The sequence below is a fragment of the Crinia signifera genome, chromosome 5, assembly GCF_055691185.1.
Source record: "Crinia signifera chromosome 5, ASM5569118v1, whole genome shotgun sequence".
Classification (NCBI taxonomy): Eukaryota; Metazoa; Chordata; class Amphibia; order Anura; family Myobatrachidae; genus Crinia; species Crinia signifera.
In genome coordinates this window covers 128,506,491-128,526,479 of record NC_139221.1, presented here as the reverse complement: position 1 = coordinate 128,526,479, position 19,989 = coordinate 128,506,491, and the positions used below count along the sequence as shown (strand labels likewise).

The window sequence follows — 19,989 nt, the reverse complement described above, 5'->3', positions numbered from 1 at the left end:
TCCTAAAAGTCTGAGTGCTTCAGCTTCGTAGCCTGTGCGGTTCATTAGGACAAGTCCTCCTCCCTTGTCCACACTTTTTAGGACTAACTCTGTGTTGTTCTATAAAGAATTTAAAGCTTGTTTTTCAAAATTTGTAAGGTTGGATGGTTTTGAATTCTTTGTTATGTTTAAATTCTCCAGATCTTTTTTTGCCAATTAATAGAATAGGTCTATTTGTTTACTCTTTGACTCTAATGGGTAGAATTTTGAGACTGGTTTTAAACCTGATTTTGATTGTTCTACTGCTACTGCATTAGAGACTTATTTTTTGGCAGTTTTGGAGTTAACTTCCTTACAAATTTGTTAAGGTCAGTGAAAACTTCAAATTGATTAGCATCAGAGCTTGGAGCAAAGCATAGACCTTTATTTAAAAGTGTCACTTCCATTTTCGTTAAATTATGATTTAATAACTTTCTTCTAGGTTCTGATGTTTCTCCTTTTTATGTACTCGCTTAGACCCCCTTCCTCCTCAACCTTGCTTTCTACTAGTCTTCTTTTTAACGGCGATGCTCTGTTCAACACTTCTTTTACTTCTACTATCCTCTGGGTGGTATGTCGGAGGCCCTTTTGGATAAAAAACATTCTGGTTGCTGTTCTACATTCTGATGTGATAGTGCTCTAAATCTATTCGCTGTTTCAAAGTTCCCTCTCTTTGGAGTTCCCTGCTGTTTTCTCTTATATCCTTGTGGTATGGTCTTCCACTCTTTGTACTGCCTCTGTCTGGAGTCATCTCTGCGTTCTGTTCCAGCTGTGTTTCTCTCATTACATTTTTTATTCTATTGTTGTCATATCTATCTATCTATCTATCTATCTATCTATCATATATATATATATATATATATATATATATATATATATATAACAGTATTACCCGGCACTCTGCTTGTGATACAAATATCTTGCTGCGGTGCCTTCCAGGGAACTCTAGGATCCAAAATAACCAGCGGGACCGCTGCAATAAAGGACTTTTAAACTTCATTACAAGTCTGTGAGAGTGCCGCCTTTCTTCCTGCTGGTTATATATATATATATATATATATATATATATATATATATATATATATATATATATATATATATATATATATATATATATATATATATAGGGCTATTTTTCAGCAGGCTCCAGCAGGAACTGAGGCCCTTATTCTAGTTCACTCTTTCTGACAAAATATTTCTTAGATGGACAAAACCATGTGCACTGCAGGTGAGGCAGGTGTAAAACCCCACCCAAATCTAATTATCTCTACACAAGTAACACCTGCCTCATGTGCAGTGCACATGGTTTTGTCCATCTAAGAAATATTTTGTCAGAAAGAGTGAACTAGAATAATGGCCTCAGTTCCTGCTTGAGCCTGCAGAAAAATAGCCCTGTGTGTATATATATATATATATATATATATATATATATATATATATATATATATATATATAGTTTGTATATTCTCCCCATGCTTGCGTGGGTTTCCTCCGGGTGCTCCAGTTTCCTCCCACATTCCAAAAATATACTGGTAGGCTAATTGACTCCCAACAAAAATTAACCCTAGAATGTCTGTGTGGTAGGGAATATAGATTGTAAGCTCCGCTGGCTCAGGGACTGATGTGAATGTTCATATAATCTCTGTAAAGTGCTGCGGAATATGCATGCGATATATAAGAAACTGTTAATAAATAATAATTGCTATTATAATTTAATGAGATTATACGAGATGAAATTGCTTGTGATCAAAAGTGTGTTCAAAAATGGTAATCTTTACTAATACACGTGCACATGCTTCAAAACCAGCACAAACACAATCAAGCCATAAAACAGTAGAACAATTAAAATGACATGATACAACAACAATAATTATACTTAGTGATATTTAGTAACTCATTTGCACACGCTGCTCTGAGATGATGTTGTTGCTTTATGTTTTTGCAGATATGCAGTCTTTATTTTTTTATTGTTTAGTACTTCCATTGTAGTTTGTTTGAAAGTGAGATATGTACGCATTATAGTTTTATACAATAAATTTGAAACATATTAGTGAGTCATTTTGATAACCAGACATTTATTATTTATTTGTTTAGTAACTGTTTCTTATATAGCGCACACATATTCCGCAGCGCTTTACAGAGAATATTTGAACATTCACATCAGTCCCTGCCCGAGTGGAGCTTACAATCTATGTTCCCTACCACATGTACAGGCACACACACAGACATTCAAGGGTTAATTTTGTTGGGAGCCAATTAACCTTTCAGTACATTTTTGAATTGTGGGAGGAAACCGGAGTACCCGGAGGAAACCCACGTAAGTACGGGGAGAATATAAAAACTCTGCATAGTTGGGGCCATGGTGGGAATCAAACCCATGACCTCAGCGCTGTGAACCATTACTCCGTCTGTGCTGCCCCATTTCATCACAATTATTTTTAATAAAATTTCACCTTTTTTAATAAACTCTCACCTTTTTGGCAGCAATGGCTATAGCTAATGCGTTTTTCGCTTTGTAATACTGGGCAATGAAATGCAATGATGATTCTGAACTTTGGTTTCTGTGTTAACAGAGCAGAAAAAATTATTTACATGTGTAACGCTCATTTCTGTCATTCCAGGAACTGGTAAAGGAGATGGTAGAGGCAGATATTCTTCTGATGCAGACCAATCCCAATGCCTAACCGAACTGCAGCTAATTGGACCCTTTAAATAAGCAAGGGCAACATGTTCTATTGCTCCATCCAATCACTCCCCATCTTTTAATGTTTAAAATAGTCCATGTTTCCTTACTTATTTCCTGGTGTACATATGGGTACACAATGTTTGCAGACATTTATAAGTGTCCTTTTTGTGGAAATATGTGCAGTTATCAGCTGTTTTGTTAATGCTGACTTTCTTTTACAATCCATTATCTGCTGATGTATATTTTCTGTAATGGTTGTATTGTACTCCAAAAAAGAAAAAAAAATATTTTCTGCTTCTTTCCAATTCTACCTTTCTAAATAAATTGCATTTCAAAAAGAGAAAAAAATATATTTTAGCTTTTTATTTATTGTTTGCCAATGTTCACTTTTTACTTTAATAAGTAATTTAAAAAATGCACTAACACATATACCATGGGTCTTCAAACTGTGGCCCTCCAGAAGTTGTGAAACTACAAATCCCAGCATGCCTTGCCACAGTTTAAACACTCCCTTATAGCAAAACTGTGGCAAGGCATGCTGGGATTTGTAGTTTCACAACATCTGGAGGGCCACAGTTTGAAGACCCATGCATATACACACACTAACTAATTAGCTTAACTGATATTCAAGATTACATTCTTAAGCCCCGCCCCATACACTCGGGACGACTAAAGGGCCCCTACATTAGAACGATATATCTGATACTAAAATTGGATGCAATTTCCCTTGAACTCCCCCTGGACCTTCCTGGGAGTGATTGCATCCAATTTGGTACTTTGTCATTTTGTTCATGCAATTTGGTCCAATGAATTGTATGAGATTTATCTTTCCAAATTGCATGTGTACTACACTTTCTGCAATATATCGCATACGATAGAACGCATGCGCCAAAAGCACTCAATTTTCCATCCGATTCTGACAAATCACAGGTGCAGTCCGACCAACCGAGAGGCTCCCATCTGACTCTCACGGGACCGCGCATCGGACCAGATAGAAAACACAAAGTGGCACTTTTCAGACGATATATCGGCCCAAAACATCGAAATTGGCCAAAATCATCTAATGTAAGGGGGCCATAAAGCCCCATGCTGAGTGATCTAGTTTTGCACAGCTCGCTCAGCACACATCGATGACACTCATGCGATGTACAAGCTTTGTGCTGAGTGATCTGTGCTGACCAGTGTTCTCTGTTGAGTACACTGGTGATCTGACTAGATCTAGACTACATGTAGTCCAGATCTAGTCAGGTGATGGCGATGCGCGGGACTGCAAATTGCAGTCACTTGGGGGCAGACATGCGGATTTATCCGTGCTTAATTCCTAGAGAGATCGCTTAGAAATATGGCTAAAATTTCCCCGTGTGAATGTGTATGTCATACTTTTATGTTCAAAAATGGCAGAAACTGCATAATGAATGTGGAAAATCCAAGCATTATACCATAGTTCTAATGAACAGGTAAGTTAATGTATTCATTTAACAAATTAAGCAGCACAAATATTATCAGATGACAGAATGTGTCTGACCACAGTTATTGAGTGGACAAAATCTGTCCGGCCCATAAGGCTTTCTGCAAAGGATTAGTTATGGTGTCTCCAAGGTCTACTAATGCAGAGTTGTAATATGAATTTAGAGGACAGTGGATGATAGTGTTAATTTCCTGATTCCATTTTACTGGCATTCCCAATGATCATCTCCTTCATCACAATCAGATTACTGTTGAGCCTTGTTTACTTTTTTCAAGCCAAACATGCGAAATTAATATTAGTGGCTCCCAACCAGTTGTGTGAATTGATTGAAGAGATAGTATGTGGACTGTGTTGTTAATATAGAATGTTTGCGTCTATGATAAAACATTCTTTTTCTACAAATGTATTTTATTAGTATGTATTAACGTTTATGCTGGTGCCACATTAGTAGTGTCGGTATTTATATGTTAGTTGGGCACCCACTAAGCTATTTCCTTAGTTTTCAGCGTCCCCTTGCGGGGCTCGCTGCGCTCGCCACGCTTCGGGCGCGCTGCGCTCGCCACACTATATAAGATCATCTCCATGCCGACATGGATAGTGGGGGTATGAGCGTACTTACTATAATGTTAGTGTTTTAAAATTTTATATATATATATATATATATATATATATATATATATAACAATTATGCATGTTTCAGTCTGTGCTTTTACAGGTATTGAAACTTGCATTACTTTTGTGAGTGATGTGCTTGAAGAGTGCCAGAATGATCAGACAAGGGCTCTCTGTATACAATAACATAATAATAATAATAGTATTCTATCTATGTGGAGGTGGTATGTTATCTCTGTTTGTATTGTTTTATCCTGTGTGCTACTGGTTCTACTTCTGGTCAAATTAAAACCAGTGTGAGTGTATGTATGTATGGTCAGTGGCACCAAGAGAGGGGGGAGAGGTATGAACTACCTGATCCCATGTCTGATGGAGGGGCCCAGTGGGGCCCCCTGTTATTTGGCAGCATAATCTGCAGCAGCTCTTCTCAAGTCAGCACAATCTGCTGTATGCTGGTCTGCAGTGTGGACAGGGAGGTGCTATCTTGTTATGTATTTTATTCTAAAGGTGCATGGCCACATGTCCAATGATTGATACTCCCCTGAAAAGTACTTTGGCCCAGCCAGGTTTTCTACTGCTTTTCTAGTTGCCTTGAAAAAGCGTGGAGCGAAACGCGCGCCGGCAGCACGGCCGTGTGGGTGTCCTACTGTGTGCACCGTCTCTCCTGTATTGAATCTAATATATGTGTATTTAAGCATCTTTCACCTCTAGCCCTTTTGAGGGCTGTAATTACCTTAATACTGTGTTCATCCATTACCTAATACAGCGGCGGGTAGACTCCTTATGTACTACTGCCGCTAATCCAGTGACAGACTGTAAGCGGACACGCTACTGATCAGCGTGTACCGCTTGACATAACTGGTGCTAGAGGGACTACTAAGCATTGCCTGACCACACTAGTGTATGCGCATTGTTCTGAATATTTCTGATGTGCTGACAGTTTGCTTAGCAAACAAATATCAGGGTCACCAGCTTCTTTAACTCACACAGCATTATTATAGAACCCACTGTATATGCTTCCTGTTCCATGCGCATTGCATCAATCCACAAGTGTGTATTGCTTTATGTGCTTGCAATTTGCCCTGCATTACTGGTAATATTGGGACAATTATTAGTCTCTGCCTTATTATACTGCTACAAGCAATACGATAGGAGCCAAGGGCTTCACACTATATGGGCATGGTATTTAATTAAAACCAAATAAGGCATTTATAATATCTCTAGTCCAGATACCAGTTTTAATTAATCATACAGCAACATCATCGACACAACGTGTCGACACATCGGTACTAACAACTCAATTGGCAACACACATACAGATTCTGAATAAAGTGCAAACAGTTCACCTATATAACAACAAACAGTTGCAACAAATGTAATAAGAGGAAGTCTTACCACATTTGAAGCTGTTACTGTTTTGTAAAGACGCTACACTGTATAAATGTATTATTCAAGAGACCCATCTCAGACACACAATTAGTCCTCTCACGTGCTGTTTTTAAACACGCACTACTTTTCACTTATTTTGTCATTTTTGTGTTTATTTTATATTTCGCAGTTTTTAGAACAATCAATTAAAAGTTAAATTTTATTGGCATTAATTAATTCTTCATGGTGCACCACACCAAGACACACTTTCTCTTTCTTCATATATTAGGTTTTCTACTACCCTGTGTATGGTACAGGGTTCAGTAAGCCCCATTGTGCAGGGTCTGGTGTGAATGATTAAACCAGTGGTTCCAAACTGAGTTGGTTGTACTTGCAGGGATGCCCTGGGTTGGTGGTCCAGGACCAATTCAAATCATTAATGGTAAATGTTATAGGCATAACCAGTGCTGGTGGCTTTCAATCATAAAATATGTGGACAAACAGAAGAAAATCCTGTTCTTTGCCACATAACTGAACCAACACATGACCTACTAGTAAGCCCGCTCAAAGCAAATGCTTAGAAAGCTAGTAGATGTGGTTTCACTTGCTGCCCACAGATGGCAGTGTTTCGGAGACACACAGACACTAGACATATATATATATATATATATATATATATATATATATATATATAGTGTATAAGTGTATGCTTGCTTCCTAATTTCTCCATAAGAAACTTGTGGCCTAGGGGTGCTGTTAAAAAAAAAAAAATCAGATATTCTAGGGTGACGTGATGAATAAAAGTTTGGAAACCACTGCAATAAACCATGTTCTGCAAAGCACTGTCTATTATGTCGGTGCTATATAAATGAATGCTAGTACATCCCAACATATCCCACCACTCCAGCTGTTGTCCTTCAACAATAGAAATGTGTTTTGTCTGACACTGACTTACACTGTATTTTATACACTCACGGTTATGCAAAATTCAATATTGCAACTTAATCGCTGAAAAACCTCTTTTGAAAATGTGATTATGTGAAAAATGTGTGCGCCGGGAGGTTTGAAGTTGGCTTGAAAGTAGTAGCTCAGTTCAGTGTAGGAGTTGGTGACAAAAACGTCTCTATACCCAGGCCCCATTGCTTTCAGAATAGTGCCATTCATATATGCCTTTCCTGTTTCTCATTTCTATAATTAGGCACAGGATCCTGAGGCAGTTGAAAAGATGGCAGAGACTAGAAAGACTATACCTACAAACTGTAAGGTTCGTAAATGTTGATCAAGACTTCTTTGCCAACTGCCTGGGTTATGCAGAGGTCATTAAGAGACCATACTTCAGTCTAGCATCTTCCATCAAGTTTTCTCCTCTTAAATCCCATTCAAGGTTTTCATACTTGAAGCTCAGTAATGGGCAAAAAAAAAACCTAGTACAGCTAAAGTCCTGTTGTATAATTACTAGATTTAATATACATACAAATTAATTACATTAATATATATGTGTGTGTGTGTGTGTGTGTGTGTGTGTGTGTGTGTGTGTGTAGTTCATTTATAAAAATAAAATAAAACAATTACAGCTTCTAAGCTACAGCATAGACAGATGAAGTGTTTTATTTGGCATCCTGCACGATTCCTGGTTCAGCATTACAGAACTATTTGCAGCATAGGATGGACAGACACTTGTAAGAGACAGAATATGCATTAGTCACATGATGACGGATTCAGCAAAGTGATTTATTCCCTACATAAAGTGTATTGTGACTGCAGCAATGTCAGTTTCTTGTATGAAGGAATCTAACCACCATGGGAGCATGTGTTACTTTTATATAAACCTGTGCCTGAAATAAACGTCATTATTTTATACAGTACGTTCTTCATTTTACCATATACTATTTCCATGCTTTTGGAACTACAGGTATAAGAATGACCAGTCGTACAGGGCTATATAGTGTCTATCCCGGTGGGAACCACAGAAACCATACCTAAAATCTAATAAAGACTTGGGGAGACCCAGAGCTCGCAATCATTTAGACAAGGGAATATGTTTTGCTGGAATGAGTGTCTCTGAGCTGTGGGGGCTGTCTCTGAGATGTGGGGGCTGTCTCTGAGCAGTCTGCTAGAAGAGAGAGCTCTTTGTATGGCAGTGAGGCAGAGGTGCAGTGGAAATTCTGGGTTCTGGCCTGAGATGGGGAACACCTGGCCGGCGGAGAGTGTGTCCTTAGAGGACACCTTGCTGAAAGTGTTGGAGGACGCTGGGTCAGGAGTAGTTTGCTGCTAATGGAAAGCAGATGAGCCTGTACCTACAGAGCCAGCCACACAGCACTGTGTCCTACTCCCACTGCCTACAGGTGCACACAGTCCCTCACTGCACCTACCCAGCCCTCTGCTTACCCCCTCCTGCCCTCTAACATCGCCCCATGCCACTTTCAGCTGCTGATTGGCTTACAAATAACACACGGCCATAGGCTTGCTATTAAATATAGAATCCAACATGATCGAGAAATACGTTTAAGTAAATAATCAATATGTAAAATTCTATATTTTATTGTGGGAGTATTCATTTCAATTTAAACCGATCTAAATTTCGTCATGTCAAATGAAACCATGTATCAGGGGCGACTATGCATTCACCCTCCTGCATATCCAAGACTGTATGCTGGTCTACCGTGCGGTATGTGTATGCTGTCTGGACAGTAACATCGCGCTAGCGATCTCCTCCCTGGCATGTTTACACTCCTTATATACACTTGTTTAGTTGCTAAACTTCATTGCAACAATTTGCATGCGGTGAGTTTTGGACTGGAAACAAAGGAACAACCGCTTGCTAAATATTTACAGCAACAGAGACATCCATATGATTGTCAGGATGATGATTTAGAGGCCGATCTGAGGAAGAGGAAGGAGAAGCGCCCGTCTATCATCACAGCCTGGTATCATTTAGCGCAGTGCAGGCGAATGTGCCCCATGTGCAGAACATGTTGGAGGCGCTGAAAATCCTTTAGCAATCTACAATGAGTTATTCTTGCAACTGAAATACAAACACACACACACACACACACACACACACACACACACACATACACATTTCATTCACATTTTTCAGAGATACTTCTAAATAAATCTAATAGTATTATTTCAGGTTCAAAAGGGTTAAATCGTTGGAACGTTCTGTAGATATTCTGAAAATATTAAAGTGACCATGTAATCCTCAAAATAATAATAATAATAATAATAATAATAATAATACCAGCTCATTGAATCCCCCCAGACAACAGAGCTGGCACGCTGCAGACTACAGGAATGGCCAGTGATAGACAGAGGCAGTAACACAAGGTGTCAGCACCTTCCCACTGCACATCAATAACTCACAGGATAAGCCAAGCAATGGTCACTGACAGGGGGATCAGCGGCACATTACAGCTGAGAATACCCCCATCTATCAGCACCCAGCCATGGATGCATTTACCAACACTACGATGAAAACTACTGGCATCAATAACCTAGATCGCTCAGTTTTGGTTTAGTCTGCAGGATCTTGGATAACATATTTTAACTACAAAATACTAAATATTCGTTCCACTCTCGAATTGCTATTTGATAAATATAATCTGAATTATTACATAGTGTGCGCCGGGAATGCGCTGATACGCCTGCCTGCCTGCCTGCCTGCCTGCCTGCCTGTCTGTCTGTCTGTCTGTCTGTCTGTCTGTCTGGGAATGATCTGAGGGCTGCAGGAAAGGTGGAACACGTTTGGATGTGATGTTACCTTGTATGACATTCTTTAGCTGTGTAGTAGCGAGATGTACTTCTCTAAGTTTAGTGTAGGAATACAAGAGTTATTAGTAGCTAATGTATCTGCAGGCAATCTCTCCTCCTCCACCTTCTATAACTTGTCAGTGCAGGAGGCTGCGGAAAGGGCACAAATGTGCAGCAATAATTCATTGCAAGTAACATGCCTGTATCTTCATTACTGCTCAGGGTACTGGGCAAGCAGATCACAGAGAGCTGTACAACAGTGCAGCACATAGAACTTCAGCGACAATTATCTATCTATCTATCTATCTATCTATCTATCTATCTATCTATCTATCTAACTATCTATCTATAGGTGTGTACACACGTACAGATTTTCTCTCTGATCTATCTGGTGGGAACCAAAACCTGGAAATGTATGGGAGCATATGACAATCAAAAATGTCCACCCAAATGCAGGAAAACAGAAAAAAATATGCTTTGATAAATGTGTTATATCAGGACGATTAAATAATTTGTGACTGATCACTGTCGGTTTTCAAGTGTTTGGAAACAATTTTTTGATTGTCAGTTGCTCCCATACATTTCCAGGTTTTTGTTCCCACCAGATAGATCAGAGAAGATCTGGAAGTGTGTACGCACCTTAAGTTCTCCCCATGTAGTGTCACTGACACAGAGCATCGATAGCATTTTGTCTATCTGTCACCCACAATCCCCCCATAAAAGAACATTTGACTGCCGGATGATCGCTTTAAAATAGTCATAACAAGAATGAATGTGACTGGAGTGAATGGCGACGTAATCCCCTGCAGTCTCTATAGTGAAAGCAATGCTCTGTTTGGACAAGCACAGACCCCACAGTAGTTTTCCTATAAAGCCCAGGACCCACTCACCCACTCACCAAATCATCACTATCCCTTCCCTACATACTGGACGTAACCGCACAATAAACCTCAAATCGGGGATATTTTGTTTAATTTGATGTAATATAAATGACTTCGGTTGTGACAAACATATGGATTGTGTCTTGGACAGAATATGCGTTACATTCGTGCAGAATGATTAAATAACACATCATTTGTTACACAGCTTCATGCAGAATGCTGTGTAAGGTAAAACAGAGTAGTATGTTCAGTGTAATAATACAATTAGTTGAGGTGCTGTATGACTGGTGGCACAGAAACCAGCCAGTGTACTTCACTTCTCAGCTGCAGACGTGTGATATACAATAGGAGCTCTGTACTTTAAACCCACTTCTTCATAGGTTGAAGTCGGGTTTAAAATAATGCAGCTATATAAATTCTAATGACTTGTGCGCAGGCTACAGGAATACACCTCCCTGCAGTGCCAATGTGTGATACTATACAGTTTGCAAACAAAAATAGGTTACTAGGGCAGGAATGTAATTAGGAATAATTCAGTAAGCATCAATTAGCAGCAGACTGTGTTTTATTCTGCTATTGACACCTTTGGTATTGTCTGTAAGAGGAAAGTATCAGCATGCAAGTAAATATTGGCTGGCACTGAGCGAAGTGAGAGCAGGTGATTCATACAGTGACATGGCACAGGTTTGTTATTGGAAGGTACACTGCGACACATTGCTAAAACAAGCATGGATAGAAATACATTACACCTAATGGAAGAGTTATATAGTGTCTGCTAAATTCGGTGTACGGCTCATTGTAATGATAATCTCTGAAGAAAAAAAAACAGAAAAAATTAAACCAGAGGGATCGTAAATATACATACATACATACATACATACATACATACATACATACACACACACACTAGGCCACACATACCGGAACATATCTGGCTGCTAATATATATATATATATATATATATATATATATATATATATATATATATATATATACACACACACACATGCACACACACATACACACACACACAACTCCAAAAGAATTGGCCCTCCAGAGGCAAAATACATCAAAATAACGGATGTGTATTAAAGCTTTCGGGGTTTGACCGCCTTCCACAGAGCACAATCCTACAGATATATATATATATATATATATATATATATATATATATATATATATATATATATATATATATATATGTGTGTGTGTGTGTGTGTTTGTTATCCCAAATAGGCTATTACCCACTAGATTATTTTCTGTAAAATACATACAATGATTGTGCTGTAAATTCGTTAATGAATTGGAATCTTTTCTCACCTGGGTTTATATACAACGTGTAATGTGTTCACTGTCGGCTTCCTCTCTAGAGCCTTACGTGTTATTCAGTTGGTCTAAATAAAATATTTTATGTGAGAAACAATAAAAACATAACACACAAAGCCTGTATTATTGTGTGTGTGTATGTATGTATGTATGTATGTATGTGTATATATATATATATATATATATATATATATATATATATATATATATTCTGCCGATCTTCAGGTCGTCTCCGGGCATTTAATTAGAAGGGTGGAGTACAAGACATATATATATATATATATTTATTATAACGAATTAATACATATTTATTCAGTACACAGCCCATTCAGATTTCATTGGTTTTTAATTTCCAATCTACAGGTCACTGACCCCTTTGTAAAAGTAAGTTAACATGTTTGGCTTCAATGTATGGTGATTAATTATATATATATATATATATATATATATATATATATATATATATATAATAAAGCTTACATATATTGTAAGCTTGCGAGCAGGGCCCTCCCACCTCTTTTGACGATCTGTAACCTTACAATTGGAAAGAAGACCGTAATAAAACAAAGATTTGGTAATAACACATAAATATGAAAGTGTCCTGCATCTCTCTCTCTGTATATACATACACACATTAAATCAAATGAACCTAAACGAGTTGCACTGTGGTCCTGCTATAATAATTAGCCATTTGTTCAGACCATGGACAGGTTTTCGAAAACGACATAAAGTGAAAGCTGACCCGACCACTCTCTTGCACTCACTGGAGTGCTTAGTGCGCACTCCTCTTGTTTTGTGTCACCTCCACTCAGACGTCTAGCTATTGCTGCCAGTGTTGCTGTAGAATGTGACATCCTCTCCCCTGTCTGACCCCCGTCTGCCTCTCGTCTTCCTTTGCCCTGAAAAATAATTCCCAGCCCGTGATTGAATTTTATTCCTTCCTGACCAGGACCCCATCAATCTTGGACTAACGCGACATTTGTTTATAGCTGTGGAATGAAGTGAATGGATTTATGAGCCTGATCATAATTACAAGTAGAGGCCTAGATGCATAGACACGCACTCACCGAATTGTACATGTTACAGAGGGGACATAGCAGCAAACGGAACCAAGATCTAGCACTCCATTACTAGGGACAGTAGGGGCAATAACAGAAACTCACTTACATTGCCCACATAGTTATAGGATAATAGATATTATTTATTAACAGTTTCTTATATAGCACATACATATTCCGCAGCGCTTTACAGAGAATAGTTGAACATTCACATCAGTCCCGGCCCCAGTGGAGTTTACAATCTATATTCCCTACCACATGTACACGCACACAGAGACATTCTAGGGTTAATTTGTTGGAAGCCAATTAGCCTACCAGTAGTACTAGTATATTTTTGGATTGTGGGAGGAAACCGGAGTACCCGGAGGAAACCCACGCAAGTACGGGGAGAATATACAAACTCTGCACAGTTAGGGCCATGGTGGGAATCAAACCCATGACCTCAGCGCTGTGAGGCAGCAATGCAAACCATGGCAGCATCCGTACTGCCCCTATATACACACACACACACACACACACACACACACACACACACACACACACACACACACACACACACACACACACACACACACTAGTGCAATTGTTATGATTCAGCATAACATTGATATAAAGCTGTGGTTCCTGTAAACTAACTGAAATTATGAGTCATGCTAAAATTAAGCTAATAAACGTTCAGATATTCTAATAATAAACGGATCTGACATACTGTATGTGCAGGAAGCCTGGCGAATCTGTGCCAGACAATCAAGTCGTAAAACACTGCTGTGCACGCATAAGATCTCGCTAAGACACGTTATTTACAGTGCCCCAGATACAGTACATAGCAATCCATACTGCAACAAGGGGAGGCTGTGACTCCTGTAGCTCCAGCAATAACTCTGCCTAGGAACACCTACTGTATGGAGCACAGCGCCTGGTCATTTGGGATCTGCAGACAGACATTCACACAACTGCTGGATTCATACATGTCATTATTGACATTTCATATACACTAGTTAGCGCTAGATATTCTTCAGAATACTATACTGTGTACATTCCATTGTGTAACATGTACAATTCAGTGGACAGATTGTAGTATTTGTTGATTGTTAGATGGAACTTTAAAGAGCCGAATATATCGTTAATAATGGAAACACAAGTGACCGGACCATCCTCTCTGACTTCTGTAGTCTCCATCCCAGGGTAAAAGAAGTGTCAGGCTGTAGAGACATCTATGAGTGAAGGTGGCTATAAATCAGAGGATCTAGCAGCGAGGATTACATGGCCGCATGCACATACATGAACACTTCTGACACGCCTGTATTAGTAACATATAAACCTGGCTGTTCTGCTCACATACAATGGATCAGATCAACTCTAGGGCTCTCTACATAGGCTTACAAATATATATTATCTTCTGATACGTGAAATACACTGTCTTATCCTTTCTATACATAATGATTCGTTATGTAACAAATACGATGAATGAATATATAGTAATATAACACACACACACACACACACACACACACACACACACACACACACACACACACACACACACACACACACACACACACACACACACACACACACACACACACACACACACACACACACACACACACACACACACTATTGAACTTGGAGTAAGTACAGAGCAAAAGCATACTCGACTGTGGGTTGCACTTCTACATATACCCATTGTTAGCTGCTATCTGTCAGGGTAATTGACCACCCCTTGATAAAAGTATCATCCGCATCCGCCCAGCGCAGTGTGTTATTTGGATATAATTAGTCATGCTCCTCTGATGTTTGTCTTGCCTGTTTCACACACAGAACATCCCATACCGCTGAATGATGAGAGCTATCCAGAGGCTGCGGATGGAACCACAAAGCTGTGCACTGCCAGTCATACACAATAAGCAGTAACCACCCCAATCATTACAGCCACCAGGATCTGCACACAATAGGCATTAATTCGACTGATTGCACTTACATTACCCTCATCTATCTATCTATCTATCTATCTATCTATCTATCTATCTATCTACCATTCCTTCCTGTCCATGCAATGTTTATAGTTACCCCCTTAGTACATATTCCCCTGGTACTTCTTAGCACTGTTCACTCTGTTTTATTCTTATTATGCACTATATCTATCTATCTATCTATCTATCTATCTATCTATCTATCTATCTATCTATCTATCTAAAATCACTGAAGTGAAGGATCTGGGAAAATAAGGGGGTTTGGATGTCTGTACTGACTTATCCTGGTCATTCAGCCACTGCAAAGAATTGAATAAAACAATATTTTCTCCCATGAGACACTTTAGGCCTTTTGGGGACACGTAAATATACATTTTTAATTATGAGAGCCGGGGCCAATTTATTATTTAATAGATTCAATTAGTACTGTACAAATATATCAGATAATTCTATTATTTAAGCAACGGACAACAGCAGAGAACGTGGACACGAGAAAATCTGGAACATCTTCTATTTTGCAGTAGCTAAAAGCCAGGATATGTAGTTGTAAAATGAAAACGAATCTACTAATCTGGTTATTTACAAATAGACTGACAACACGGTAGTCACAGTGACGCTGCATTACCCCCATATAAACTGGGACCAAAGAGAAAATCGGAATCCCTAATCACAGTTCCTTTCTTAACTATTCAACCAGATCAACTTCGATGTCTTCCATAAATTTCTGCTAAAACAAAAATGATTTAAAGATTTTATATATATATATATATATATATATATATATATATATATATATATATATATATATATAATCTTAAATCAACACAATTTAGAAAGCACACAAGAGTGACAATAAAAAAAAGCTTTAAAAGCCAATCACAGAAGAAAATGTAATTTACAGGATTTTTTTCACCTGAGAAATCTCATTGAAAGATTGAATCTATTCTGGTGACTTCTATCTGCAGCTGAAATATTAGCTTGGCCTGGTAATGTGCAGTCTGCTCACACACTGTCATACACTATAAACGCCAACCAATTGTCTCACGTGAAAACATGCAGCATGCAACAGCACCAACATCATACAACTCTGTGCAGAGATCGTGCCAGACTAATCTGTAAATACAAACAGTTTATTAAAAGTATTACTATAATTATTATACAAATAGCATCCATTCATTTTTATATAAATATTTAACTTCTTTTACGGCACAAATAAACACAGAAAAACATATCGGGCGTCAAATAAAAGTATAGAATAAAGTAAAATAAATAAAGCATCGATCAATACGGTTTGTGTTGTAACAAAAATATTTGACATCTCAAACAGGATGATTTTAGCAGTAGATCCTTATAAAAAATAGAATTAATTTATTAGCAATAAACCTTTAACGATCAGCTTTGACAAGGAGCAATAATAATTACCCCTAAGTGCCCCATTTTTAGATAAGAGAGCGAGATTGCTTAGTGCGTTATCTAAGGAGTCCGCCGAGGCCTAGATATCTGCAATCAACTAATCATCTTTCAAATACTGATTGACAGGGAGGATCACTGGAAACTAATGAATTTACTGCTGCCTGATTTATCAGTGCAGGAGGAGGAGGGGATGTATACTGCCTCGGGATTTTACCTTGTAAATTAAGGTTAGCGCTATCTGGAATACCCTACCTGACAAGGGGTAGGCTGAAGATGTAGTTTTTCATGTAAAAGCAGTAAAATGTATCAACACGTACATCTTCTTCAAACAAAGCCTGAGCTGTACCTCACAAATCACAGGAGATAGTATCTTTCCTACCACTACACAGAAATATATATATATATATATATATATATATATATATATATATATATATATATATATATATATATATATACATACACGAGTCGAGATATTGTCTTAAGTTAAATTAATTTGGAAAAGTACTAATTAGTATCAACAGTACAAATTGTATTAGTGGAAGAACTTTACAGTCACATATCCCAAATTATATATATATATATATATATATGCATAACGCCCCCTCTATTGAATCATTAATTGATTTCCATGCACTTTTCTGAATTATGGCTAATATTTGGCATTCATAGGAGTCGAATTGTATCATGCATAAATTATCAGGCGTAGTTATCATTCAATTAGAATGGTCATTTATTAGGAATCAAACAATGCTACTATGCCTTCAGAGTATTTTCAACAGAAGAAAACAAACCGATACAATAGATGGGGTACAATTCCCTTTTTTGTACTGGAAACTCAAATGTTCAAACAAAGCTGATGGACAACACTGTCTGGTTTGGTCCTCATATCCATGTACACATTTAAAAATAAATTACTATATTGCAATTTACATCTGAGAACAAGTTCAATAAAAGCTTGCCATATATATATGCTATTTAACATATGAAAATATGATACCTTACAAAACTATTTCTGGGAACAGCAGGAACGTACGTTGTCCCCGTACAAACCTGACAAATCTGGGAGTCTTTATACAAACGAATTAGGGTTTTTTGGTTTGGTTTCGCCTTTGGAAGGTGGGGAGAGATAATTCGGCTTTTGGTAACTATTATCCCCCCGTTTATTAGTGACATAGGTTGTTAGTGTCAGGTGGTGCTTGCTCTATGGTCAGAACTTGCTGCAGTCATACACAAATGCCCCTGATGTGCGGTACAGAGACTGACTGGAGGGAAAAGACATTTGACAGCTGCTGTTACCGTTCACAGGGGAACTGTTCAAGCCAATTCTCTGGGACTCAAACATCTCCCGCACAGAGTGGAAGTTCTGCTGCTGTCCCGGGTAGGTGGTCCCAGCCAAATGGCCCAAATCCCCCGACTGATTCAAGTACCATGAGGGGAGTCTGCCCTGGTGAGGGTGCTCCTGGCCAGAGCTCAGGCTGCCGTGGCTCAGAGCGGAGGTGGTGGTGGTGGTGTAGTCGGGCAGTGTCTCTTCCACTGTGGTGGCGGCCGGTGTGTTGGCTGGGGTCAAGTGTCCAGACCTGTCCCCAGAGTACAGGCTCATGGCTTGCATGTTACAGTGATAGGTTCCTGCAGAGCCGGCACCACTGCTGCTCTGGCTGCATGGCGAGCTGTAGATGGAGCCCTGGCCCGGAGAGTAGCTCAGAGAGAGGGATGGGGCGATCCCCGTCCTGGAGGAAGCGATCAGACTGGTGGCCAGCTCGCCAGAGCCCTGCGGGGACCCCCTGAGGGAGGTCATGATGTTGTCCACGCTGAAGCCCTGGCTGTGGTGCTGCTGCTGCTGTTGCTGCTGCTGGTGGTGGGATTCTGCTGTCTCCATGCTCATGGACCTGCCGGACGGGATGCTGTGCGGGCTGCCGCTGGACATGCTGCTGCTGCTGTCGGGGCTCTCTATCTTGGGCACGGCGCTGAGGGCAGGTGACATGGGCTGCGGGGGAGAGGGGGCGCCGTTCTCAGTCTTTATGTCCTGGATGCGGACGGGCTGGGAGCTGCTGTCCTGCTCCCCCTGGGACTGGCGCTGCTGGCCGGCCGGGGCCTGGGCAGGGTGATGGTCCTTCAGCAGCCGCTCCTTCTCCTCCTTGGCCCCGTCCTTCACCACATCCTTCTTCTTGAACCTCCGCCGCCGCCGCAGGAAGCTGCCGTTCTCAAACATGTTGTAGGAGTCCGGGTCCAGGGTCCAGTAGCTGCCCTTCCCCGGCTTCTTGTCGTCCCGGGGCACCTTGACGAAGCACTCATTGAGGGAGAGGTTGTGGCGGATGCTGTTCTGCCAGCCCTGCTTGTTGTCCCGGTAGAAGGGGAACCTCTCCATGATGAACTGGTAGATGCCATTCAGGGTGATCTTCTTGTCCGGGGCGTTCTGGATGGCCATGGTGATGAGGGCGATGTAGCTGTACGGGGGCTTCACCATGTCCTTGGGCTGGGGCTGCGGGGTGTACGGCCCATAGGCTCTGGCCATGCCGGCCTGGTACTGTTCATGGGCCGGGTGCGAGTACATGCTCATAGGGGCCGGCATGCCGGTGTAGCCCCCTCCGGCTGCTGCCGCCGCCGCCGCCGCCCTGTAGTAGCTCTGCTCCCCCCCGAGGTAGGGCACGACGCCCAGGGAGTTCGGGCTGGAGACGGAGTATCGCGCCTGCATGCTTGTGCAGCCTCCGCGCCGGCCAGCCTCCCGCCCGGGCACACAGACGGGTGACAGGAGGGTGAGCTGGGGTCAGGGTGGTGCCAGCAGGGTCATGCAGTGTCCGCAGTGTGTAATGTCCCAGGCCCGGGGGTCACAGGGCGGCTCGCTCACACCTCCGCTCTCCGGGACAGCACCGGGATGCTCTCTCCTCTCCTCTCCCGGTCACCGGCATACAGCTCCCCGCTCCCGGCCTCCCTGCGGCAGCCTGTGCGGGTGTCGGGGTGCGGGCGCTCAGTCTCTCCCGGGCTGGGGGAACATGGGGAAAGTTCTGCACTTTGAGCATCAGTCAGCGGGCTGGGACTTCTATACCGGGCTCTGCCTGGCCCCGCCCACCCCGGCTCTCCGCCAATCACACGCCGGGACAAGGGCTGTGAGTGGAAAATACACAGAGACACAGACACCGGGGGCAGCAGCAGCAGCAGCAGCAGCAGCTGGGTCCCAGCACTGACCACACACCCTGCTCGTCTCCCAGGATCCTCCCAGCAGCAGCAGCCCCCTGCCCTCACACACCGGCCCCCGGCAGCCGCCTCTGTGCAGGGAGATCGCAGCCAGGAAGGCATCTACCTATACAGACCTCACATCCACATAGACACTGCGTGTGTACGGAGGACAGCTGCATATAGGGAGTACAGTACATCATATGGGGAATAGACAGAGAGTGCAGCTATAGGGAGTACAGTACATAATATGGGAAA

The 19,989-nt window shown here is 41.0% G+C and overlaps 2 protein-coding genes across 4 annotated transcripts in view; one reads left to right on the top strand and one right to left on the bottom strand.

The window, feature by feature from the left end:
• GMDS (GDP-mannose 4,6-dehydratase) overlaps positions 1 to 3,051 on the top strand; it is a 698,155-nt gene extending 695,104 nt beyond the window's left edge. For all 3 annotated transcript variants that reach the window (XM_083188030.1, XM_083188033.1, XM_083188031.1), the window contains exon 12: positions 2,640 to 3,051. In XM_083188030.1, the coding sequence (XP_083044156.1) occupies positions 2,640 to 2,702 (63 nt within the window). In that variant the 3' untranslated portion in view covers positions 2,703 to 3,051. The remainder of the gene's footprint in view (positions 1 to 2,639) is intronic.
• A 14,221-nt stretch (positions 3,052 to 17,272) lies between these two features.
• Positions 17,273 to 19,587, bottom strand: FOXC1 (forkhead box C1). Its single transcript, XM_083188029.1, has one exon. The coding sequence runs from the start codon at positions 19,250 to 19,252 to the stop codon at positions 17,768 to 17,770; it is 1,485 nt and encodes a 494-aa protein (XP_083044155.1). The 5' UTR covers positions 19,253 to 19,587; the 3' UTR covers positions 17,273 to 17,767.
• Positions 19,588 to 19,989: the final 402 nt, after the last annotated feature.